Source organism: Saccopteryx bilineata, chromosome 4, assembly GCF_036850765.1.
Source record: "Saccopteryx bilineata isolate mSacBil1 chromosome 4, mSacBil1_pri_phased_curated, whole genome shotgun sequence".
NCBI classification, from domain to species: domain Eukaryota; kingdom Metazoa; phylum Chordata; class Mammalia; order Chiroptera; family Emballonuridae; genus Saccopteryx; species Saccopteryx bilineata.
Genome location: NC_089493.1, coordinates 39,988,596 through 40,014,361, shown reverse-complemented (window position 1 = coordinate 40,014,361; position 25,766 = coordinate 39,988,596). Strand labels below are relative to the sequence as shown.

General features: G+C 36.7%; 1 protein-coding gene across 1 annotated transcript in view; it reads left to right on the top strand.

Moving 5' to 3' along the window:
* Window positions 1–25,766, top strand: part of MNAT1 (MNAT1 component of CDK activating kinase) — a 255,821-nt gene that overhangs the window by 98,566 nt on the left and 131,489 nt on the right. Inside the window, exons 4-5 of the mRNA XM_066274524.1 lie at window positions 10,138–10,241; window positions 21,932–22,072. Of these exons, the coding sequence (XP_066130621.1) occupies window positions 10,138–10,241; window positions 21,932–22,072 (245 nt within the window). The remainder of the gene's footprint in view (window positions 1–10,137; window positions 10,242–21,931; window positions 22,073–25,766) is intronic.

Genomic DNA, 25,766 nt, shown 5'->3' with positions numbered 1-25,766 from the left:
ATTCCTGAGAAAGTTTATATATGGTACATTTTTAGAAAATTCAAATACTTGAGGAATGGAGTATTCTAATTCCTTTAATATTTTTACTAACTGAGACAAAACCCAGAAAAAAAAATTTAATTTTATTTATTTATAGATTTTATTTACTGATTTTAGAGAGAGAGACAGGTGGCTGGGGGAAGCAGGAAGCATCAGCTCATAGTAGTTGCTGCTTCTTGACTGAACCAGCCCTGGATTTCAACCCAGCGACTTCAGCATTCCAGGTTGATGCTCTATTCACTGCGCCACCGTAGGTCAGGCCAGAAATTCTTTTTTTTTTTTTTTTAATTTATTGATTTTACAGAGAGGGAAGGGTGGGGGGGGATCAAGAAGTGTCAACTTATAGTTGCTTCACTTTAGTTGTTCATTGCTTGCTTGTTGTTTATAATATGTGCCTTGACCCAGCAAGCTCACGTTTTCGAAACAGTGACCTCAGTGTTCCAGGTCAATGTACTATCCACTGCGCTACCACAGGCCAGGCCAGAAAATCCTTTTATTTCCACTGTTACTAAATTTTTCTAAAGTATCTAAGCATTTGTTATGAAATAGCAAATAACATGTAGAGAACATGATTTTGGCTTTTTCTGGGATCTGTTTGTGCTTTGAATCAATTGTTTTTTCATTATAATTGTTCATTGCACTTTGAGTGTAATCTTAGCAACTACGAATAGTTATGAATTTTAGCTGAAAATATGGTGGAATTGGGCAAGCCAAGGCAAAGTAGAAAAGTTAAGATATATACCGAGAAGATAAGCCAAAAAAAAAAAGGAATGTGTAATAACTGGGCATGTATGCAGATGTGTAGAAATCTGACTGTATACATAGATATTAAGTGTGGGACAGAAATCTGGCCAAGCAGTGAACATAGATATCACAGAGCAAGTTGAGTATATGGTCACATGTCCAGCCAGACAGGCAGAGTAATTAAAAGAAATTGATGGATAAAAAAGGTAAAGAAGAAGGGCTCTTGATTCTGGAACAAGGTTCTGGTAGAGTCATGATTTTAAATGTATATAATATATATATATATTTTTTTAAATTTATTTTTTGCTATGAGATGAATTATTTTGAAGATAGAACAGCCTGGGACCTGTAGGTAAAACGAGGTTCATGTCTAGAAGTGGAAATTAGGACTGACAGACAAGAGCAAATCTGGATATTAGGCCTATATAATATGTAATCTTTTCTTTACCAGATAAGAAAACTGTGGCTCGGGGCATTTAGTTTGAAAGGGATTCTGTTATTTATATTTATAAAGGACTATCTTCAGTTGTAGTACGTTGAAGCTATCTTAATCAACCTCCACTCAGTTGACTCTTTGGAGTAATTGACATTTCCCAGTTTTTACCATAAAATGTACAGTCTGATGCCCAAAGCATAATGAATGTAGGATGAATTCTATTAGGTGTCTTTAGTACAGCTCTGTATTTTTCTCACCAGTTCAGTTATACACCTAAAGTTGGATGCATTGGTAACCAAGCCTTATGCTAGTGGTACTTGTTATTGTAATTATGTAATTTAATTATGTAGTTTATGAGACTGGGCAAAAATTGCAAAACTTCACAAGGATTCTGTTTCTCAAGTTTTTGGTTTATTTTGAGAAAAACAGAAACTGAACAATATAGTTGACAAGTATGGTTAATACAAGATACTCCAATGAAAGATTATATGATATCTTGGCTATGTAATTAAGTTAGAAAACAACTATACACTTACTACATATGTTTTAAGTTAAAGTGTTCAGGAGTATGTATGTTTCTTTCCTTTTACAGATTTTTAAAAATAATTAACTACTAATCTTGATTATATGTTGGCTAAAGAGCAATTCTATTGTATTTGAAGATACTGATGAAATTTGGGACCTAATCTTATGGACTGGTAGTTTATTTTCTGAACTTCAGCTCAATTCAGCAAATATTAATTGTTCTATGTGAACTGCTTTACTTGCTGGGGACATATGATCTTTGCCTTCAATATATTCAGATCATAAATGGGGAGATAATTATGTAAAGTAATGACTAAAATTTAATGTGAAAGTAGTATAAGCAGTTATTTATGAAGTATTATGTAATACAGATAACAAAACAATTCAGCATTTTGAAAATACAGGTGTACTTTGGTGTAGTTCAGAGAAGGGTTCACATTTGAGTTTGGTCTTAAAAGATAAAGAGGAGTTTACCAGGTATGAAGAGAATGGAAGAACCTTTGCAACAAAAAACTAAAGTCACACAGAGAGAAGGGTGTTTGTTGAGCATGTCGGAGAATAAATATGTAATCTGTTGTGGGTAAATAGAGCTGGGGAATGACTAGAAATAAGGCTTGAAATACAGACTAGGCTGTGAGGTAGGCTCTCATAGTAGGAATTTATTCCATGACCAATAGTGAGCCAGTGGGACAGTGTGGTAGTGATGTGGAATAATGGCAGGAGCTACTCCAGGCTGGGGAACCATTCTTAAGGGACCATTACAGTAATTTGGATGAGGAATAATGAGAGCTTGGAGTAGGTAGCAGGGGTGATTGAGAAAGGGGATGTTTTATAGATAGAATATTCAAGTGACTAATTTGATATAGGCAAGGGTGAATTAAAATAATCTGACCTTGCTTGACCAGGCGGTGGTGCAGTGGATAGAGCGTCGGACTGGGATGCGAAGGACCCAGGTTTGAGACCCCGAGGTCACCAGCTTGAGCGTGGGCTCATCTGGTTTGAGCAAAGCTCACCAGCTTGGACCCAAGATCGCTGGCTTGAGCAAGGGGTTACTTGGTCTGCTGAAGGCCCATGGTCAAGGCACATTGAGAAAGTAATCAATGAACAATGAAGTGCCACAATGAAAAACTAATGATTGATGTTTCTCATGTCTCTCCATTCCTGTCTGTCTGTCCGTATCTATCCCTCTCTCTGACTCTCTCTCTGTCTCTGTAAAAAAACCAAAACAAAACAAAAAATAATCTGACCTTGAACAGTTGTATGGTATTCATCAGGAAAATAAAAGCCGGAGAACAGGTAGAATTTTTTATTCGTTTGTTTGGTTGGGTGGAAAGTGTAGAAATGAGGGAAAGACTAGTTTTGTTAGTGTGTGCCGTCACCACTGAGTTGTGTGTCATGTTCTGGTATATATAAACATCCTTTAAATGTCTTGCTTTCAATAGTTATTTACTTTGTGTTTTATTCATGCTTTCAAAGACGATTAATTAGATGTTTGTTATATCTGTGTTGACTATCTCTGTGTTAATGAAAAGTATAAATTTTAATTAAAAAAGTTTTATTGACTTTATTGGTTAATTATATGTTTTTTTTTCTTTTTTCTTTTTTATTATATTTAGTGCAGTGACATTGATAAATCAGGGTACATATGTTGAGAGAAAATATCTCCAGATGTTTCAAGTGTACAGTTCCATACTGCATCATCTGTAAATAGTATTGCATATTTACCACCCAAAGTCAAGTCTTCTTTTACTCTTTATCCTTTTACCTACCCCATCCCTCTTTCCTTCTGATAATCACTGTATCTAAAATGTTAATTTAATAGGCACTTCTAAATGCCAGACTGAGCTGTACTCATTTTATCTCTCATAATTTTTACAACTCTTTAAGACAGAAAGACATTTTTATCCCTATTTTACTTTTGAGGATGAGGCAGAGGGAACTCAAATATTGTGCCCAAGATCACATTGCTAGTAAATAATGGTACCAAATTTTGAACATAGGTTTTCCTGACTCCCAAAACCCTTGAAAGTGCTTGGTAGCATTCAAGAGTAGTTAATAGTCTGAGTCTAGGACATGGGATGCTGCTGATTGGTGGAACAGTGGGAGATAAGAAAAAAAGGAGGTTGTGGCCATATATTGGAGGATCATAAGTTTGAACTTGATCTTACAGGTGGAAGCATTCTCTTGAAGATGCTTAGGTCTAGAGTGAGGAATAGAGTTGTCAGTGTGGTTAAGGAATCAGTGTTTGAGGATTTATAAACTGAGGAATGGTCATTTTGTTATATAAATTTCATTATGAATTATTTGAACACCACAAATATAAAAAATTTTAAATATTAGAATTCAAATAATGGCATAAAAACCACAATATAAGGACATATATAAAGATGAACTTTCTTATAGCATTAACAATGGGCTCTTTTCTGTGGTTATAACAATCTAAACAAAAATTTTTGTTCTTTTTTGCCCCAGGGATTATCTCAAAGGTTTGTTCTTAGTTTTATAATAAACAGATTATTCTTTTGGTTCAGGGTATTGCTTATTTTAAAAGGGTGAGAAAGTCCTAAGGGCTTTAATTATAAATTCTGGATGTCAAAAAGACTTCAGAATTGTACTTAAATAACATTAAATCTTTCAGAAAATACAATAGATTTTTTGTTGGCTTTTAATACTTGAGTAAAGGCAGGTCAACATCGGAGCTACACTAGTAACCCGATAAAGGGCCAAATGATTGTGTAGAAAATTATCTTCTATTTCTTTTTCTTCAAGGCTGTTATACCGGCTGATTCATTCTGGTATGAATGAGACTCTCTTCATCTGAAAAGTTTTTAAAATAACAATCTACTTTTGTGTTTTTTCTTTTTTTTAAAGAAAGAGATTTGTATTATTTATTTTTCACATGTTATATTGCTATTACCTTAGCTTTCTAAATTAAAAATGAAATTAACAAATTTGTTATTTTAGTTTTATTGGAATTCATCCAAGTTTTTAATAAGTATAAAAGAAAATTACATATAAACAGATAATTCACTTAGAATTTATTTTTAAAGTTTTTATTTTGATTTTAGGGAGAGAGAGAAAAAAAACATCGATTTGTTGTTCTATTTACTTATGCATTCATTGGTTGATTCTTGTTATGTTCCCTGACTGGGCATTGAACCCACAACATCTGTGTTCCGGACGATAACCAATCGAGATATTCAGGGTATTTGGCCAGGGCTTAATTTTTATTGATTTTTTTTCTTTTTTAACTTTTAGAGAGACAGAGAAAAGAAGGGAGTGAGAGGAGAGAGGGAAGCATTCATTTGTTGTTCACGCATCCTGCATTCTTTGGTTGCTTCCTGTGTGTGTCCTGAATGGGGATCGAACCCACAACCTTATTGTTTCAGGATGACACTCTTAACCAACTGGGCTAACCAGCCAGGTCCATACCCTGCTTCTTGAAGATGCTCTGAGGAATCTGCAGAACTCACAAAGCAGAGAGGAAAAGGAATGTGAGAGATAAGATTGGCTTTTTTTTCCCAAGACATTATAGGTTTAGAAGCAATGAGTGAACTTAGTGACTCATGACTAAGTAACATAATCAGAACTTTATTTTAGAAGGGTTAATTAATTGATAGCTGATTCCATTAAAAGAAAGAAAAGTTTACTGTATTTCATTAGTAAACATTTTCAACAACTAACACTATGCTAAATATTATTTAATGAATGATGCAAGGATACTTTTGTTTTTTGCTATTATCACTTGATCATACAGTGTCTTGTATTATTATTACTTTAATTTCATGTACATAGGGATGATCTCCCTAATAAGAGTGTTTGTCTTTGAAAACAGGAAGTTCTTTTGTATACTGACAACACTTTAGTTTTGGAAATCTAATAGATAATCATTAAGTTATTTTCTCCTTCCCTTCTTTCTCTTATGTCTGGATGATATAGATATTGTATAAAAATAGGGTCTTTGAGTGCGAGTTGGAGTACAAAGGAAAGAATGCTGTATATGTGTGTACAATCATGTAAAGTAGAAAGATTTTTATATGCGCTGTAAATAATGTTTTCAACATTTATGAGACAAGGAAGTTTTTTCTCATTAAGGGGATCAAGGAGAACTTTAAGAAAAAATATTTGGACAAACTCTTCAAGATTGGGTATATTTTCAACAGTAAGAGAGGGGATCAGGTGTTTTAGGCAGAATGGTGTGATCAGAGGAATTGGTGCAGGAACTGTGGAGACATTTAGGAAATGCAGAACTTTATAGTTTAAAGAGAGGTCTTTATTAAGGGGAGATGGAAGTAGTTATAGCCAGATTGTTAATTTAGGTGATACAGCTAGTAGATGTAGCTAAGAGGGGTTCTGAATTCTAAAAGTTTTTTTTTTTAATGAAAAGGAGTAATGACAGAGGACTGACTATAGGATGGTAGAGGTGAAGGTGTTATGAGTATGCTTCAGAAATATTAATCTGGCAGCATTGTATATTATGAATGTGATTAGGGTATAGAATAAGATGCGATGGTCCTGGAGAAAGGAAGGTAAGTCAGAGATTATTATAAGTTATTCAGGGAGAAATTATATCCTGGCTTGGTGTGTTTTCAGAATACCTTGAAAATAGGGCAGTTTTAAAGAGATTTTTATGGTTGAATCTGTAGGATTTGGCAACTGGTGCTTGTAAAATGCATAAGAGAATAGATTAGATGAATTAAGATTAAATCTTGGTGTTTGAGCATGATTGTCCTGTCATTAACAGATAAAGAATTTACAAGGAGTTGAAAATTTGAAGATGATTATGTGTTTGGTTTTCTAAAAACGCCCTTTGAGTTAGTGTCAGCTATTCCTGGCATTTATGTGGTTGAAACTGGGAAGGAAACTGCCAAGGAGCTTAGGGGGAGGAAAGAGAGCAAAAGCCAGAATCATACCTGTCAGAGACCAAGAAGAGCCAGAGATGGAAACAAGAATGAGTATTTGGACTAGTAGGAGGATGATCAGGAGAATGTATTAACTAATCAGTTAAAGGAACGAAGTGTCTGAGGAAAAACAAATGATCAAATCGTTAAATGGGCATAGATGTTGAGGATGGTAGAGGTTGTGAAAGAGTATTAAATTTGGAGGCTCAGTGGGTTGCCTGTTAAGTATAATGAGTAAGTTGTAAGTGGTTGGGAAAGATAGAATCAGACCATATTAAGTAATGGATCACAGTTGCCTTTCTGAAAACCAGTGCTAGTTTGGAGTTACCTTCTCTGTTTTGTGTTGGGGCCAGAATGTGATTTATAGAGAATGTCCTACATTGCATCCTAGGCAGATTCCCTGGTTTACCACCATTACTTTGTGGTAAAAAAGCTATAGAGGTAGCTAGAGGGCTATTGTTTCTCATTTTCTCTTGTTTCTCCCAGATGTTTTAAATTGCTCATATAGAATTGAGGAATGCTTTTATTTTTCTACATACCTAACTGAGCCTGAATTTTCAACATTGATTACGATAAATTGAAAGGTGTCTAAAAATACTCCCCAAAAGCCAGGGAAGTAAGTTGGCCTTTTTAGGATATAAAACAGTACTAGTCAACCACTAGTGGGCGTTCCATCTTTCATGGTGGGCGGTAGCAGAGCAACCAAAGTATAAATAAAAAGATAGATTTAACTATAGTAAGTTGTTTTATAAAGATTTATTCTGCCAAACTTGGCGAAAATCCGACATAAAGTACTTGGTAAGTAATTATTATTATATGCTTTAACTTGCTGTAACTCTGCTTTATAAATTTTATAAAGTAAAGTTACTTCCCTACTTTATAAATCACCATTACTGTGGAACCAGTAGGTGGTTAGAAAATTTTACTACTAACAGAGATACAAAAGTGGGCAGTAGGTATAAAAAGGTTGACTACCCCTGATATAAAACATGAATGAGATTAGTCTTCTGAGTATATATGATGGCCTTACTCAAAAATATGGGTAGTCCTATGTTGGTTCTCCTGTGTTACTTTTCAAATCTTATAGGACTCTATAATCAAGTCTAGAAACTATTTTAGATGGTTGTTAGTTTAAAAAAAAGGAGTGAGATGGTGAAGGAATTTGTAGGAACACAGAGTAGAGCAGTTATTTAGGACAGATCAAACTTTTTTTTTTTTATAATTTTATTTTTTTAATGGGGTGACATCAATAAATCAGGATACATATATTCAAAGATAACAAGTCCAGGTTATCTTGTCGTTCAATTATGTTGCATACCCACCACCCAAAGTCAGATTGTCCTCTGTCACCTTCTATCTTGTTTTCTTTGTGCCCCTCCCCACCCCCTATCCTCTACCATTCCCCCCTCCCCCCTGTAACCACCACACTCTTATCAATGTCTCTTAGTTTCACTATTATGTCCCACCTACGTATGGAATAATACAGTTCCTGTTTTTTTCTGAAGATCAAACTTTTTTATAGGATTAATAGTAGGAAGCAGTGGTAAATAATTGCAGAAAGGATAGAAGGACTAATAATGGAATGAGAAAGATTACAGAGGATGCCAAGGGAAGTTTAAAACTGAATTATGGAACAGGAGAGTTTTAATGATTTGGATCCTTCTTTAGACAAGCTGATGCAAAAATAGTGTAAGTGGTGGAGGAGTGGATTTATATCTATCAAAGAGGTTTATTTCCTGTTCAGATTATCTTTTATTTATGTTTTTGAGAGGGAGAGAGACAGACAGACAAGAAGGGAGAGAGATGAGAAGCCAACTTGTCGTTGAGGAATTTTAGTTATTCATTGATTGCTTCTCATTCATGTCTTCAGTCGAGGGCTTCAGTTGCGCCAGTGACACGTTGCTCAAGCCAGCAACCTTGGGCTTCAAGCTCACGACCTTTGGGCTCAAGCCAATGACCATGACATCATGTTGATGATCCCATGCTCAAACTGGTGACCTGCACTCAAGCTGGCGACCCTGCATTTAAGCTGGCAAGCCTATGCTCGAGCCAGCAACTTCGGGGTTTCTAACCTGGATCCTCAGTGGCCCAGGTCGATGATCTATCTCACTGTTTCACCACCTGGTCAGGCTCTTCTTCAGATAATTATAGCAACCTTTTGATTTATATGTGTAAACTTAGAAAAGAATAAAGGCATTTTTAATTCAAATTATTTTGAGTTGGAATTATAAAAAGACAGGTTTAATTCACTGAAAATTTATTAACTATAGTAACACGTCTCAGCAACTTCTCTTACAAAATTATTTCAGTCTTAAGTTTTGGTGTCATTTTCTCCTTTACCTATTAAGTTTCAACTCTTGTCTATTTCATACCTTTCCAGATCTAGACTAGATAGGAAATAATTTAAGCTTGTGTCTAGTTGTGCCGGAGACCATTAGAATGTCAATAAAACCTGTATTTCTTTATTTTTTTTGTATTTTCTGAAGTTGGAAATGGGGAGGCAGACAGACTCCCGCATGCGCCCGACCGGGATCCACCTGGCACACCCACCAGGGGGCGATGCTCTGCCCATCTGGGGCGTCGCTCTGTTGCGACCAGTGCCATTCTAGCGCCTGAGGCAGAGGCCACAGAGCCATCCTCAGCTCCCGGGCCAACTTTGCTTCAATGGAGCCTTGGCTGTGAGAGGGGAAGAGAGAGACAGAGAGGAAGGAGAGGGGGAGGGGTGGAGAAGCAGATGGGTGCTTCTCCTGTGTGCTCTGGCTGGGAATTGAACTCAGGACTCCTGCACGCCAGGCCGACGCTCTACCACTAAGCCAACCGGCCAGGGCCAAAACCTATATATATATTTTTAAAGATTTTATTTATTGATTTTATGAGGCCAGGGAATGAGAAGTATCAGCTCATAGTTGCTTCACTTTTAGTCGTCCATTGATTGCTTGTTACACGTGCCTTTACCAAGCAGGCCCAGGGTTTCAAACCAGTGACCCCAGCATTCCAGGTTGATGCTCTGTCCATTGTGTCACCACAGGCCAGGCTCAATAAAACATGTTTTTTAAAAATATAAATTATATGTATGTGATTTTTTAAAAATTCTTTTGGATATTTGTTGTTTCTGGAGCAAAAATTCTTTTGAATATTGATTTTAACCAGGATAGTAGATTCCAGACTTATTCTTTTTATTTAAAAATTTTAAGTATGCTTAAAATATTTTTAAAGTATAATTTTATATGCTTTTAAAGTTAGAGTGGGGACTCTAAAAATCAAATTTAATGTGATTATGGAATACACATGTTTTGTGATAGTCTGACACTTCACTTATATTTGGCTCAGGAAACATAATTGCTGAACTAGAATTAGTCTCTAAAATAGGTACTAGGTAAAATGATACAAATAAACTGTAAGGAATGACAGCCTGCTGAATTAAGAAGTCACTGTGATGAATAATATTTGTTTTTTACTGTTTTTCATGTCATTGTTTCCTTTCTGATGTAGTTTTCAACCTGACCAACAATGTGGATTTGGAGAACACCAGAAAGAAAATGGAGATATACCAAAAGGAAAACAAAGATGTCATTCAGAAAAATAAACTAAAGCTGGTTAGTTGCTAAGTATTTTCTTCTTCTTTTGTTGTAGAAATGACTGCTTCTATATGATCTTTTAAAAAGCTATCATTCTCTAAAAGTAGTTATACTTGCAAAGAATTTAGGACAGAAATACTAGTAAATGTACATAGTTGTTCATTGATTGCTTTCTCATATGTGCTTTGATCGTGGGCCTTCAGCAGACTGAGTAACCCCTTGCTCAAGCCAGCGACATTGGGTCCAAGCTGGTGAGCTTTTGCTCAAGCTGGTGACCTCGGGGTCCTGAACCTGGGTCCTCGGCATCCCAGTCTGACGCTCTATCCACTGTACCACCACCTGGTCAGGCACACATTACTGTTGCAAAAATAGAAGGTGACGGAAGACAATTTGACTTTGGGTGATGGGAATGCAGCATAAACAAATGTCAGAATAACCTAGAGCTGTTTTCTCTGAACATGTGTACCCTGATTAATCAATTAAATTAAAATTAATTTTAATTTAATTGATTAATCAGGGTACACATGTTCAGAGAACATTATAATTAAATTAAAATTTATTAAAATTAAAATTAATAAAAAAAGTATTCTTTTTTTTTGTATTTTCTGAAGCTGGAAACGGGAGAGACAGTCAGACAGACTCCCGCATGCGCCTGACCGGGATCCACCCGGCACGCCCACCAGGGGCGAAGCTCTGCCCACCAGGGGGCGATGCTCTGCCCCTCCAGGGCATCGCTCTGCCACGACCAGAGCCACTCTAGCGCCTGGGGCAGAGGCCAAGGAGCCATCCCCAGCGCCTGGGCCATCTTTGCTCCAATGGAGCCTCGGCTGGGCTGCGGGAGGGGAAGAGAGAGACAGAGAGGAAGGAGAGGGGGAGGGGTGGAGAGGCAGATGGGCGCCTCTCCTGTGTGCCCTGGCTGGGAATCGAACCCAGGACCTCTGCACGCCAGGCCGACGCTCTACCACTGAGCCAACTGGCCAGGGCAAAAAAAAAAAAGCATTCTTTTAAGGAAAAAGAAACGTATGAATGAAGAGATTTAATTGTCTAACTTGTACAAACTATTCTTTCTTTAGTGCAACTTGGCTTTCTGGCTTTGGGGGAAAGCAAAGGTAATTATTTTGAGGTGCATAATTAGGAATTTGTAATCATCAGTAAAAATGATACAAGTATATTTGGTTGTATAGCTTGTATTTTTATCTTGTGTTCAGAATGACTTCCTCCTTATAGTCTAAGAGTGTTTCATTTAGACACTTTATTCCCTGCCATAAAGCTCTCAAGGGATTCACACTACATTCTCATTTCATTCATACCCAGCTTGGCTTCTTTAAAAGGTAAGAGCATCAGTGTGCCATAAAGATTAGTTTTTGCCCTGTAGCCTTTTCTGGGTGCATCAGAAGATACCTATGCCAGGTAACTTGTTGTATTTGCCCTCTTTAACTCAACACTGGAAAATGAGTGCTTTTTTTTTTTTTCATTCAATTTTATACTAGGAAATACTACTGAGAGTTGTGATGAAAGAATAATTTTAGTCTGGTTATATTATTATTATTATTTTTTTAATTTTTTTTATTTATTTATTCATTTTTAGGAAGGAGGGAGAGGGAGGGAGGGAGAGAGAGAGAGAGAGAGAGAGAGAGAGAGAGAGAGAGAGGAGAGAGGAGAGAGACAGAGAGAGAAGGAGGGAGGAGCAGGAAGCATCAACTCCCATATGTGCCTTGACCAGGCAAGCCCAGGGTTTTGAACCGGCAACCTCGGCATTTCCAGGTCGACGCTTTACCCACTGCGCCACCACAGGTCAGGCAGGTTATATTATTTTAAAACAGGAATTTCTAATCATCTGAAAACTTTATAATGATAAGTTACTGAATAAAACAAATGCTTTATATTATTCATGTTACGATGAGATGATTTGGGCTGCTTCTGTTCACATTAATTTTTAGTATCTGGATATAAGTGCTTGTTCAGTAATTTATTATACTTTATTAATTGATCATTCAGATGCTTACCTGGGTTTTTGGTATTGGTGTAAACATTATAGGACCACATTTTTAAAGATGGTACTAGTTAACATAAATAAGTAATTATGGTATATTTGGATAGATTCCTCGAGTAGTCCATGAGTCATGGACTAATTTATATGGCTGATGTGTTTTTACTAAACTGAGATACCAACTTGCCTTTAATGTATTGGTGAATGTTGAAGTCTCACTGTTCCAGAAGCATCAGAGTTGTATCAAAGAAAAAAGCAATCTCTTGCATGTATAGGCTTGTAAACTTACTTGATTCTGCCACTGAGAAACTGTTACTGAGTTGTCTGCAAAAGAGATCTTATTTATTTCATTGAGCTGTCAGCATCAATCCACGTGAGCATGAGAAACTGAATAAAAGTGTTCTAATCTTAAAATAGAGTCTTAGTGAAGATTAACTTAATTTTTACTTTCACTTTTCTGGATTCTTTTGAGGAGGAGATTACTGTGTTAGAATGTCTAGCACAAAAAATTTAGTTCAGTAAACATTTGTTGAGCATCGGCTAAGAATATAGTATACAAAGCTGAATGAGAACCTTAGTTCCTAGGGATCAGATGATTTCAACACAGTGTCGTAAGCACATGGAAGGCACAGTGTGCTTGTTATGAGAGTATAGAGGATAGATATGTAACTCATTCTGGGAAAGTTGGGAAAGCTATTCCAGGCATGATCATGCCTGTATGGATGAAGGATGAATCAAATTTAGAAAGATGAACACAGTACAGGAGTGAAGGAAGGGAGGCTGCCACAAGAAAGTTCCAGGCAGAAAGAAATGATGAGCAAAGGCAAGCAAGTATGGGTAATCACCTAGAGTTCTGAGAGGTGTAAGTAGTCCTGTATTGCCAAAGGTCAATAGAAAGACCTAAAGTTGGAGAAATAGAAGAAGCCTAGGTCACTTAAGACATTATGTATTATGAAAATTAATTTGGACTTATACAGATCAGTTGTTTCTATGTTTTAGCAGGTGAATCCTATTTTTCAAATGCAAGCTTGCTCTGAATACTTTGAAGTGATAATGGAAGGAGAGATGGGCTGGATTCTCATCTGTTTAAACTCTGCTGTACTGTCTTTTAAGGCATCTTTTTAGGGAATTCTCAGGATTCCTTAGAGCAGTGGTAGTCAACCTGGTCCCTACCGCCCACTAGTTGGCATTCTGGCTTTCATGGTGGGTGGTAGTGGAGCAACCAAAGTATAAATAAAAAGATTTAACTATAATAAGTTGTTTTATAAAGATTTATTCTGCCAAAATTAGCAAAAATCCAACATAAAGTACTTGGTAAGTAATTATTACTATATGCTTTAACTTGCTATAACTCTGCTTTATAAATTTTATAAAGTAAAGTTACTTCTCTACTTCATAAATCACCATTACTGGTGGGCGGTTAGAAAAGTTTACTACTAATAGAGATACAACAATGGGCAATAGGTATAAAAAGGTTGACTACCCCTGCCTTAGAGTAATGTTATAAGAACCTGGCTATTGATGATTATCATTGAAGGGTTTTCAGCAGGGTGATAGTTAATAAAGTATAGTCCTTATTAAGATAGGTTTAGTGGTTTTTGTGGAGATTGAATTAAAAAGGATTAAGCCTGGAGTTCAGGAAGTTATTGCAGTTCATGTAGGTGAGTTCAGAGATGACTTAAGCTAAGGTGACCAATCGTCCTCCTTTAGGGAGGACAGGCCTTCTTTTTTAAGTTCTGCCCTCCTTTGAAAAGTGTCCTCCTACATGTCCTCTTTTTTTGATATTGGAAGACTAATCTGTAAATGTCCGTATTCGATTGATGCAGAGTCTATTCATTGTATGTGATGTGACATATTTGTATCTAAATGAGTATTTCTTTCTTATAATTATTATTAAGAATTAATAGGTTGCAACCAAAAAAATAAAGTACCTAGGAATAAATTTAACCGGGGAGATTAAAGACTTGTACTCGGAAAATTATAAAACATTGATAAAAGAAATCAGGGAAGATACAAACAAGTGGATGCATATACCGTGCTCATGGATAGGAAGAATAAGTATCATTAAAATGTCTATATTACCCAAAGCGATTTATAAATTCAATGCAATACTGATTAAAATACCAATGACTTACTTCAAAGATATAGAACACATATTCTAAAAGTTTGTATGGAACCAAAAGAGAACATGAATAGCCTCAGCAATCTTGAGAAGAAAGAATAAAGTGGGAGGTATCACACTTCCGGATATCAAGTTATACTATAAGGCCATTGTACTCAAAACAGCCTGGTACTGGCATAAGAACAGGCATATAGATCAATGGAACAGAACAGAGAACCAGAAATAAACCCACACTTTTATGGACAACTGATATTTGACAAACGAGGTAAGAGCATACATTAAAGACAGCCTCTTCAACAAATGGTGTTGGGAAAATTGGACAGCTACCTGCAAAAAAATGAAACTAGACCATCAACTTACACCATTCACAAAAATAAACTCAAAATGGGTAAAAGACTTAAATGTAAGCCGTAAAACCATAAGCATCTTAGAAGAAAACATAGGCAGTAAGCTCTCTGACATCTCTCGCAGCAATATATTTGCCAATTTATCTCCATGGGCAAGAAAAATAAAAGACAGGATAAACAAATGGGACTGTATCAAACTAAAAATCTTCTGCACAGCTAAAGACAATAAGAACAGAATAAAAAGACAAACTACACAATGGGAGAATATATTTGCAATACGTCTGATAAGGGGTTAATAACCAAAATTTATAAAGAACTTGTAAAACTCAATACCAGGAAGACAAGCAATCTAATAAAAAAATGAGCGAAAGAGCTTGACCAGGCAGTGGCGCAGTGGATAGAGCCTCGGACTGGGATGCGGAAGACCCAGGTTCGAGACCCCGAGGTCGCCAGCTTGAGCGTGGGCTCATCTGGTTTGAGCAAAAATTCACCAGCTTGGACCCAAGGTCGCTGGCTCAAGCAAGGGGTACTCAGTCTGCTGAAGGCCCATGGTGGGGGCACATGTGAGAGGGCAGTCTATGAACAGCTAAGGTGTTGCAATTCACAACGAAGAACTGATGATTTATTCTTTTCATCTCTCCGTTCCTGTCTGTCTGTCCCTGTCTATCCCTCACTCTGACTCTCTCTCTGTCTCTGTAAAAAAAAAAAAAAATGGGTGGAAGAAATGAATAGCCACTTCTCCAAATAGGACATACAGATGGCCAATATGCATATGAAAAAATGCTCAACATCACTAATCATTACAGAAATGCAAATTCAAACCACAATGAGATATCACCTCACACCAGCCAGAATGGCGCTCATCAACAAAACAACACAGAATAAGTGCTGGCGAGGATGTGGAGAAAAGGGAACCCTCCTGCACTGCTGGTGGGAATGCAGACTGGTGCAGCCACTTTGGAAAACAGTATGGAGATTCCTCAAAAAATTGAAAATCGAACTGCCTTTTGACCCAGCTATACCACTTTTAGGAATATACCCCAAGAACACCATAGCACTGTTTGAAAAGAAGAAATGCACTCCCATGTTTATGGCAGCATTGTTCACAATAGCGAAGATCTGGAAACAGCCAAGTGTCCGTCAGCGGAAGAGTGGATTAAAAAGCTTTGGTACATATATACTATGGAATACTACTCAGCCATAGAAATGATGACATCGGATCATTTACAACAACATGGATGGACCTTGATAACATTATACTGAGCGAAATAAGTAAATCAGAAAAAACTAGGAACTATATGATTCCATACATAAGTGGGACATAAAAATGAGACTCAGAGACATGAGCAAGAGTGTGGTGGGTACAGGGTGGGGGGGAGGAGAGGGAGGGGGTTGGGGGATGGGAGGGGCACAAAGAAAACCAGTTAGAAGGTGACGGAAGACAATTGGACTTTGGGTGATGGGAATGCAGCATAATCAAATGTCAAAATAACCTAGAGATGTTTTCTGTGAACGTATGTACCCTGATTTATCAATGTCACCCCATTAAAATTAATAAAAAATTTTTTTAAAAAGTATTAATAGGCATGTAAGCATAATTACAATATAAAATATTACAAATGTTTTTATTATGCATTTATCATATTATAGTGTATTATTGTTGTAATGAATAAAATGTTTCTTTTATTTATGGCATTGTTTTTTTCAACTTATTTTTGTCCTCCTTTTCATTGTATAAAAGTTGGTCACCTTACTTAAACAGGAATGGAGAAGTAGGGATGAATTAAAGAATATTTTGAATTTAGAATAGCCCTTTCTGATGGATATGAAGTGGGAGGTGAATTCAAGGGCAGTGGATGGGTAAGGTAGCACTATTAGGATGACCTTTCGTCTTCAACTTACTTCCCTTTTCCCAGGCTAATACCATCTTCATTGTCTCCTATCCCCCATCTTTGATTTTTAATGATGGTTTTTTCCCATTTATTCAATCAGCTAGCTAGCCTCCAATATTTATTGAGGTCTACTATGTACAAAATACTCATATATTCTATTTCAGTGAGGAATTGAAGCTGTCAATTCCTCATTGCCAAAGCTGATAAACTATTGGTCTGAGTCTTATTTGGCCAGTAGGCAGTGTTTGTTGCAGTACCCCCCCCCCCCCACCCCCCGGTCCCCTTTTAAAAAATATGAGATCAGGGTATTTACTTCCCTCCTTCCTGGGTTGCCTCTGGCTGCCTGTATCCCTTATCAGAAATTTTAATCCTCTTGGATCTACTTTCTGTACCTGATGTCTTTCCAGGTAACTGCTCTGTTCCCTGGGCCCTTCAGGCCGAGGGGTTATTATAGCTTTGCTCTTACTGCAACAGTTTCTCTATTTTAAAAAGTTTGTCATGAATTTATTGGGGTGGTATTGGTTAATAAAATTATATAGGTTTCATATGCACAATTCTATAATATATCATCTGTATATTGCACTATGTATTCATTCCAAGTAGTCTCCCACAGGCTTCTCCCTTGGTTTTGAAACCGTTCCTTAACTTTTGTGGAGCCAATTCCTCCTTGTCCTACTGTTCTCACCTTTCTCTTTTATCCTCTTCCTAGACTTCTCTTTCCTTCTTGTCTCTTACCCAGAAGTTCCTCTTAGTTCTTCTCTTTATGATTACCACTTTATGCTGATTACTCTCAGATGTTTCTGGAGCCCTGTATTTTTCTCCTGAGCTCCTAGAACAGGGGTCCCCAAACTATGGCCTGTGGGCCGCATGCGGCCCCCTGAGGCCATTTATCCGGCCTTCGCCGCACTTCTGGAAGGGGCACCTTTTCATTGGTGGTCAGTGACAAATATGGAACTGGACATTGACCATCTCATTAGCCAAAAGCAGGGAGCTACCATTGAAATACTGGTCAGTTTGTTGATTTAAATTTACTTGTTCTTTATTTTAAATATTATATTCCCATTTTGTTTTTTTATTTTAAAATAAGATATGTGCAGTGTGCATAGGGATTTGTTCATAGTTTTTTTTTATAGTCCGGCCCTTTAACGTTCTGAGGGACAGTGAACTGGCCCCCTGTGTAAAAAGTTTGGGGACCCCTGTCCTAGAATTATGTAATATGCTCATATATCTAGAAATGGTTAATAGACATTTCTTTCTGTATGTATAATAAGCACTTGTAGTTCAACATTCCAGCACTGAACATTTTAATCTTTATGGTCACTTATTTCTCCTGTATGTCTTTTTTTATCCAGTTGTTCAAGGCATATCTGCTCAGAGTTGATGTACTGTTAGTGGTCTGTGTTTACCATTTTTCAAACCTGGTTCCTCTTCAGATTTAATTATCATTGCCTTATTTAGGGTCCTCTCAACCTCTCACCTGGGTTGTTGAAATATTTTCTTCTTCTTTTTTTTAAGTGAGAGGAGGGGAAATAGGGAGACAGACTTCCGCATGTACTTTGACCAGGACCCACCCAGCAACTCCTGTCTACGGCCCATACTCAAATCAATAGAGCTATTATTAGTGCCTCAGGCTGAAGTGCCGGTACCAAGGTACCAACCAAGCTATCTTCAGTGCCTGGGGCCAATGCTTGAACCAATGGAGCCACTGGCTGTGGGAGGGGGAAAGGGAGAGAAGAGGGAGGGGGAGAGAAGCAGATGTTCGCTTCTCTTGTGTGCCCTGACCCAGTAATTGAATCCGGGATGTCCATATGCTGGCTGATGCTCTATCCAGGGAGCCAACCGGCTAGGGCCTGAAATATATATATTTTTAACTAGTCTTTCTGTCTTCAGTCTTGAACTCCATTGATCTGTGTCTGTTTGTAGTAATTTTTCTAAACTTGTTCAAATTTCCTTAATTCTCTCCTTTGCCTTATTATGGCATCAATTCTCTTAATATGGTATGGCAGACCTTTCATGTTCTGCTCTCTGCTTGCCCTTCCAGCTTTATCCAGAGCTTTTCTCACCCTCACACTTCATGACTTGGCCATACCAAGCATTCCATCTTGATTCATGTCTTTGCACCCTTGTTTTTTCTGTCTAAATGGCCATTCCACTCTAATGAGGGTAAATACCTACTGTTTGAAGTCTTAGCTCATCCTAGTATATTAGTTTCCTGGGGCTGCTGTAACAAATTCCGCAAACTGTTGTTTATAGCAACAGGAATTTTTTCTCTCACAGTTCTGGAGACTAGAAGTCTGGAATCAAATTATCTTGAGGGCCATGGTCTCTCTGAAACCTCTAGGAAAGCATACTTTTTTTGGCCTCTTCTAGCTTCTGGTGATTGCCAGCAGTCTTTGGCATCACTCAGATCTTTGCCTCTGTCTTCACATGGCCTTTTTTCTGTGTGTCTGTGCAAAGACCCTATTTCCAAAGATCACTTGCAGGAACCAGGGGTTGAGACTTCAGAGTTTGAGAACCCTAATGCACTGTTGTTGGGAATGTAGACGGGTGCAACCACTATGGAAAACAGTGTGTATGTTCCTCAAAAAATAAAAATGGAACTGCCATATGACCCAGCAATTCTACTTCTGGGAATATATCCAAAGAATATATGCATCCCTGTGATCATTGTAGTGTTATTTACAGTAATCAAGATATGGTAGCAACCCAAGGACTCCTCAGTAGATAAGTAGCCAAAAATGCTGTGGTATATATACACAATGGAATCTACTTGGCCATAAAAAGAATGAAATCGTATCTTTTGTGATGGCATGTGTGGACCTAGAAGGTATTATGCTAAGTGAAATAAGTCAGACAGAGAAAGACAAATACCAAATAGTTTCACTTGCATGTGGAAACTAAAGAACAAAATAAACAAACAAGAAATGATTATTTCAGTGGGAGGAATTGGCAGGGGGAGTTCTCAGCTTTATGTTCGGGAAAAATTATGATGATGAGTCTCAAAGTAGTTGAAATTTAATGCAGGAGAGTCTTTAATAAGGATTCTTCTCTTCTTAAGTTTGCTAGGCATCTTTGAACTCTCTGATCTATGCAGGGGGATGAACCTGGGATGCTTCTGGAATTCCCAGTAAACTGCTACTGGAGTCATTCTTGTTCTAATCACTTACAGCATCATTTCTAACCTATTCCTAAAGGTGCTCTCTGTGACTTTTTGATCTATTAAACATTTTTGATCACTCTAAAAGGCCATTTGGAAAGCAAGAGAGGAAGGTGTACAAATGGCCCAGGAGAGAGGCCACAAACCTTTCACAAGAAGTCCCACAAGTTGAAAATTGCACCTAGTCTTTTGAAATGCTTGTTCAGGCAGGACTTGGTGACTGAGTGAGGTATTTGAAGAAGGTGGCTTGATTTTCCATTGTGAGGTGCTCTGAAAAAAACAAAGACATTTTAAGGTGAAGAAAAAGAAAGACTTCAATGTATATCTGGGGGGGGGGGCACATTCAACCCACAACACTCTATATGAAATCTTTCCTGACTCTACTTGTCCTCCATCATCACAAAGAGAATTTGCCACTCTACGAATTGTTCCCCTGCAACACCGTGTATACTTCTCTAATACTTGTCCTATTTAATTGCGTATATATCACTGCTTTATTATGAAACTCATCTCTTTCTGCTTATGGGCCTCCAGATCTAGTTGTTCACTTTTCCAGAAGGTGTACCTTAGCTTCTAACCCTAACTTTTCATGTTTATTCTTATGAATCCTTCTAGATCAAGTTTGAATTCTGTTCTTCACTGGGGGCCTGAGTTAGGGTAGCAGCCTATGCACTAGAGGAGGAAAAGTTTGTAAAATTATAGGGAGAGATCCTAATAGAACTTAATGACTGATATAATTTAGGAGGAATAAGCAGGATGGGGAGAGGTAGTAAATAAAGATAACTTTGAGGTTTTAGCTTGACTTGACTGAGATATAGGTATGCACTTAGCAGAAATAACAAATATAGAAGGATGTGCAGCTTTGGGAGACCAGATACAAAACTCAATTTTGGATATACTGAGTTTGAATTATAAGTGATACATCTTTTTCCATGAGAACTTTGTTTTCTTGGGGGAGTTTTATCTTGAAATTTAAAAATCAAATAGACTTAAAAATATTTACATAAAAATATACTTTTTTTCTGAGGTCTGTTAGTTTTTATATTATGTTAGTTATCCCCAAACCTATTGTGCCTATATTTGCCTCAGGTGCCATGAATTGTCAGTGTTCGATTGAAATAAAACAAAAGACACTGCAACATTTTCAAGAGTAAGAGTCAAGGTTTTAAAATAAAACCATTCAGATTTTACTGTATTTTTTATTCATAAGACTTAAAGAGCAAAGACTTGGTATAATACTACATTTAAATATGAGAGAGTTTGAATACATTTCAGAGCCTGGAAGTATTTAATATTTCTGAAAAACTTCATAAAAAGGGAATGAGTAGACCTGTAGTTAATTATATGTACAAATTAGCCTTGAATTCAGAATTTTTCAGTCAATTCAGAGGACTCTTAAAAATTTACATGCCTATGTTAGAAAATAAATTTATTTTTAAAAATTACCTTAACTAGTGCTTTTTGGAACTCTAGCATCATAAAGACTTATTTTAGCATGGGAAAAAGAAGCTAAATGCTGTGACAAGTTTTCATTGTTGCTATTAAATAATCCAGTCTTTTAGATGGAGTATTTCAATCAATAGTTCTGTACGGAGATTGTCGGTTTGTTGTGTTTTTGATTTTTAGTTTTCCTTGTTAAGTCTGCTGAAATGAATGACTTGAAACTGTCTGTAATTATTATAAATAAATTAACCCATTATTAAGCACAGTTCCTGCAGTTCTGCAACTAGGCTCAATATACTTTGTTTATTTTAGGTGTTTGTTTTGTGCTAGATGCCATTCTTTCATTTATTTATTTAATTTTTATTTATTTATTCATTTTAGAGAGGAGAGAAAGTGAGAGTGAGAGAGAGAGAGAGAGAGAGAGAAAGGGAGGAGGAGCAGTAAGCATCAGCTCTCACATATGCCTTGACCAGGCAAGCCCAGGGTTTTGAACCGGCGACCTCAGCGTTCCAGGTCAACGCTGTATCCACTGCGCCACCACAGGTCAGGCTAGATGCCATTCTTTTTAATAGCACCATGAATTTAAGTGCAATAGCAAAATGAATTTTATTTCCTTCAAAGTGGAATTGCTACACTGAAAAACAGTAAGTGACTAATATGTTTTATGCTTCCAGTAAAGAAAAGATCAGAATGTGGTATAGGATTGATGTTGGTTAGTAAATTTATTCCATACCATATATAAATGTTTCTGTTTTAGACTCGGGAACAGGAGGAATTGGAAGAAGCTTTAGAGGTAGAGCGACAGGAAAATGAACAAAGAAGACTGTTTATACAAAAAGAAGAACAACTGCAGCAGATTCTAAAAAGGAAGAATAAGCAGGCTTTCTTAGATGAACTGGTATGTATTAATGCTAATTGCAATACAAAAGCCTTAGTCTTCAGAGTTTGCCCTTCTTATTTATTATGCTGAGTAACGGCATTTAAATGACATTTCTACAGTTTGTGCTGGTGTAGTCAATGTCTATTCCTTTGTTTTAAAAAAAAATTTGTCAATACCCATTTTATTTTTAGAAGTAAGAGTAATATAACTGACACAATTCAGTTTACTGTTAATATACATGTTTCTGACCTTACCGTCTAGAACACATTGTTTTTAGAGCATTTTCCCTTGTGTAGAGCCAGTAGCCAGGGCCAGGGCCACCATCATAGCAGCGGGGCCCATGCAGGTTCGCATAGGATTCGGACAGTCGGTAAAGAAACAACGGAGCCAAAAACTGATGGGCCATAGTCTTTAATCCTAGCTTGCACTCGGCGGGCAAGCAAAAAACACACACTGGGCTCCAAAACCCATTCACATTCAGTGCTCACAAAGCTACTGATTTATCCGAGTTTCCTAGAATCAAAGGTTTCTAGCTCACCAGCCTTATTCTCCTCAGTTCCCCATCTCCTTCCTTATCCCAGATACAAACTCTACACAAACTGGCATCTCTCACTTAGCACTCCGCCATCTTGGCTGCTTCTCCTGGCCTACTCCACATGGCCTCCTTCTGCTCTGCTCTCTCCTCTAATCATCCCAGGAACCAAGAGCCCAAACTCCCGCTCCTTCCCTATTTTATAGTGTAGAAATCCAAACTCTTAATCCAATATACAAAATAGGGAAGTCTCTAATACAAAGTCACTTCTCTGAGGCATGATTGGATTGTACCACCCCACATCAAAAAAGGTGGGGAAAGGCTTAATCCCAAAACCAAGCCCCAGGCTACAAGGATTCTCAACACACATTAATATCACCTGGGCGATGGCCTCACGTGGGCAGCGCCTATTTTTAACAAAGTGAGCATAATACATTTTATCTACCCAACACCCTGATTAATAGTGAATTTCTAATAATTGGCTCATTTTCAATTGTTTTGTTTCCATGCTGAAGTTTATATTAACTCTGGTTACTCTGTGAGGACCATATTTTACATTTTTGCGTGAAAATGAATTAAAAGAAATTGTAGTGTTTTGTAAGTTATTGGTGTTTCCAGTATTAGCTTCTTAAGTAGTTGACATTGTTTGATAACAGCAATAATAACAACAACTAAAGTTTATGAAGTGTTTCAGAGATTTCTTATATTATTTGAAGCTTATAACCCAGTGTGATATTGATGAACTCACAACTAGAAAATCATCCTCTCCAGGAAGGTCTTTTGTATTCTTCCCTTTTTCTTTCCACATAATTAATTTTCATGGGGTGTTTAAACATTTAACTCCTCAGTTTAGTTGATATACAGTTTGTTATTCTATGATCAGGTAATTGTGTAAATGTATATTGTTCTATTGTGCTTGCCCCAAAAGCTTTTAAGCCAGTTTTTAATCAAGAATAAAAAGAGAAAAGCAAGATTATTTAGATTAGAGATAGGTGAGAAAGTAAAGGAAAAGTAAGGATAAGGGTATTAAGGGTGCTTAGACAGAAAATGCTTTTCATAAATCTTATGGTACTTTATTTTATTTTTTTTACAAAGAGAGTCAGAGAGAGGGATAGATAGGGACAGACAGGAACAGAGAGAGACGAGAAACATCAGTTTTTTCGTTGCGACACCTTAGTTGTTCATTGATTGCTTTCTCATATGTGCCTTGACCGCGGGCCTTCAGCAGACCGAGTAACCCCTTGCTTGAGCCAGCGACCTTGGGTCCAAGCTGGTGAGCTTTGCTCAAACCAGATGAGCCAGTGCTCAAGCTGGTGACATTGAGGTCTCGAACCTGAGTCCCTCCGCATCCCAGTCCAACGCTCTATCCACTGCACCACCGCCTCGTCAGGCGGTACTCTGAGTGGAATGTAAATTGATTTTAAAAGTAAGGACAATGGCATGTAAAGTAGAATATGGTATCATTAGCAACTTCCATTAATTTTTCCTGAAACTATTGAGGGGCATATGAGGCTTTAACATGTGAAATGGCACGTTGTGTTTCACAGTTTTCGTGGACATATATTTTGTGAGAACTTAAAGATTTTAGTAAGTTAATTTGTAAATATTGATGTTGTAATTATTTATTGAAAGGTTCTTTTCCCTCATTTATGCAAAGAGGAATGCACTTGTCTTTGGTAATGCTTCTATGCTGTCATTTAAATTAATTATAAATACAGAACGTAGATATAAGATGAAAATACATTTTTTAACATTTAAAAAATATGTCATCTAATATACAGAGATCTTAGATTTTATTTTGGGGTTAGCTAGCTTTGCATAGCAAATTATACTTGCATATTCTTTTAGTCTTCAACATACTAAGTTTTGCTGCCTCACTGAGTTGCTGTTGGCATGGAGCTCCTTTTATTCCACGGGGCATGAAACAATATGTGAAACTGGCAGTGTTGTACATTGTGTATAATCTGGAGTTAATATTGGTTTTTGTGAGACCACCCCCCACTTCCTGTTTTCTTCACCTGCAAGTCATTACTGCACATACTTTCTTCACTGTTTAGATCATGTAACATGGTGGTTAAATAATCCTTAGCAATTTACTGTATTCATTAGAACAATTAATTACAACATATTGGTTTAGAATACCAATGAAGTTTGAATTTCTGGTTTCCATTTTAAAATTGATTTCTAAAGATTCTTTGTTACTTTAATTTTTGAATATTTATTAAATTTTTTTGTTAAAATATTAACATTTAGTCCTTATTGACTAATTGAAAGAATTTATTAAATTTCTTTTTATCCTCATGAAACCTTATTAAGTAAAAGAATACATTGTATTTCTTTTTAAATATATATTAATGAGTTACACTTTATAAAAAATATAGCATTGACATTTGTAAATATGTCTAGAAGCTTAAATTTTAGGATTATTCTCTGGATCTAATTTACTTATTAGAATTTTTCCTTCTTGTTTTGGGTTTGGTCCTTGTGCTAAAAGTCACATTTTAACCTTTTGCAAAGCATTGGCATTGCATTATACTGTAGATGACAGGATTTTAATGTTTTGTTCTTAATGTTTATGGTTTAGTATTAACCATAATGTTGCCTAAAAAGCCCATTTATTTAATCCTAACTGTAAATTCAGGTTTTTTTGGTCTTTTTTGAACACTTTGGAAAAAGATTTTCAAGGCAGGTCATGAGTTAGTAAATCTTTTTATATTCCTGTTTGAAAATTCTCTTCAGTTTATGTCTGAAATTTTGTATGGGCTAATATTGCTGTCAAAAGCAGTAGCTGATTTTTATTAGAAATATTTTTTTGCCAGATGGCTTGCTTAAAGTCAGTTAAAATAATCTTTTAAAAATGGTCATTATAAAGCTTTTAATGAGTATTACAGGCAGTCTTATTAAATTTTTTTTAAGTATTAAACAAGGTACCTTCAGGCAATTAATGTAGGTTAGGGAACCTTTTAAGGTAAAATGGTAAACTAAGAAGAATGAAATAATTTGAAGGACTGAATCTGCATTTTATGTATTCCCAAGAGGATGTATGTTTCCCATAGTTTATTTTACTCTATAGATTTCTTTTGTTGTTGTTAGAGCTCCTCTTGATTTCTAGTTCACATTCACGATTTTCAGTCTCCAGAGTTTTGAGTGCTAAAGTGGAGTAAAGCGGAGTTGAGGTAA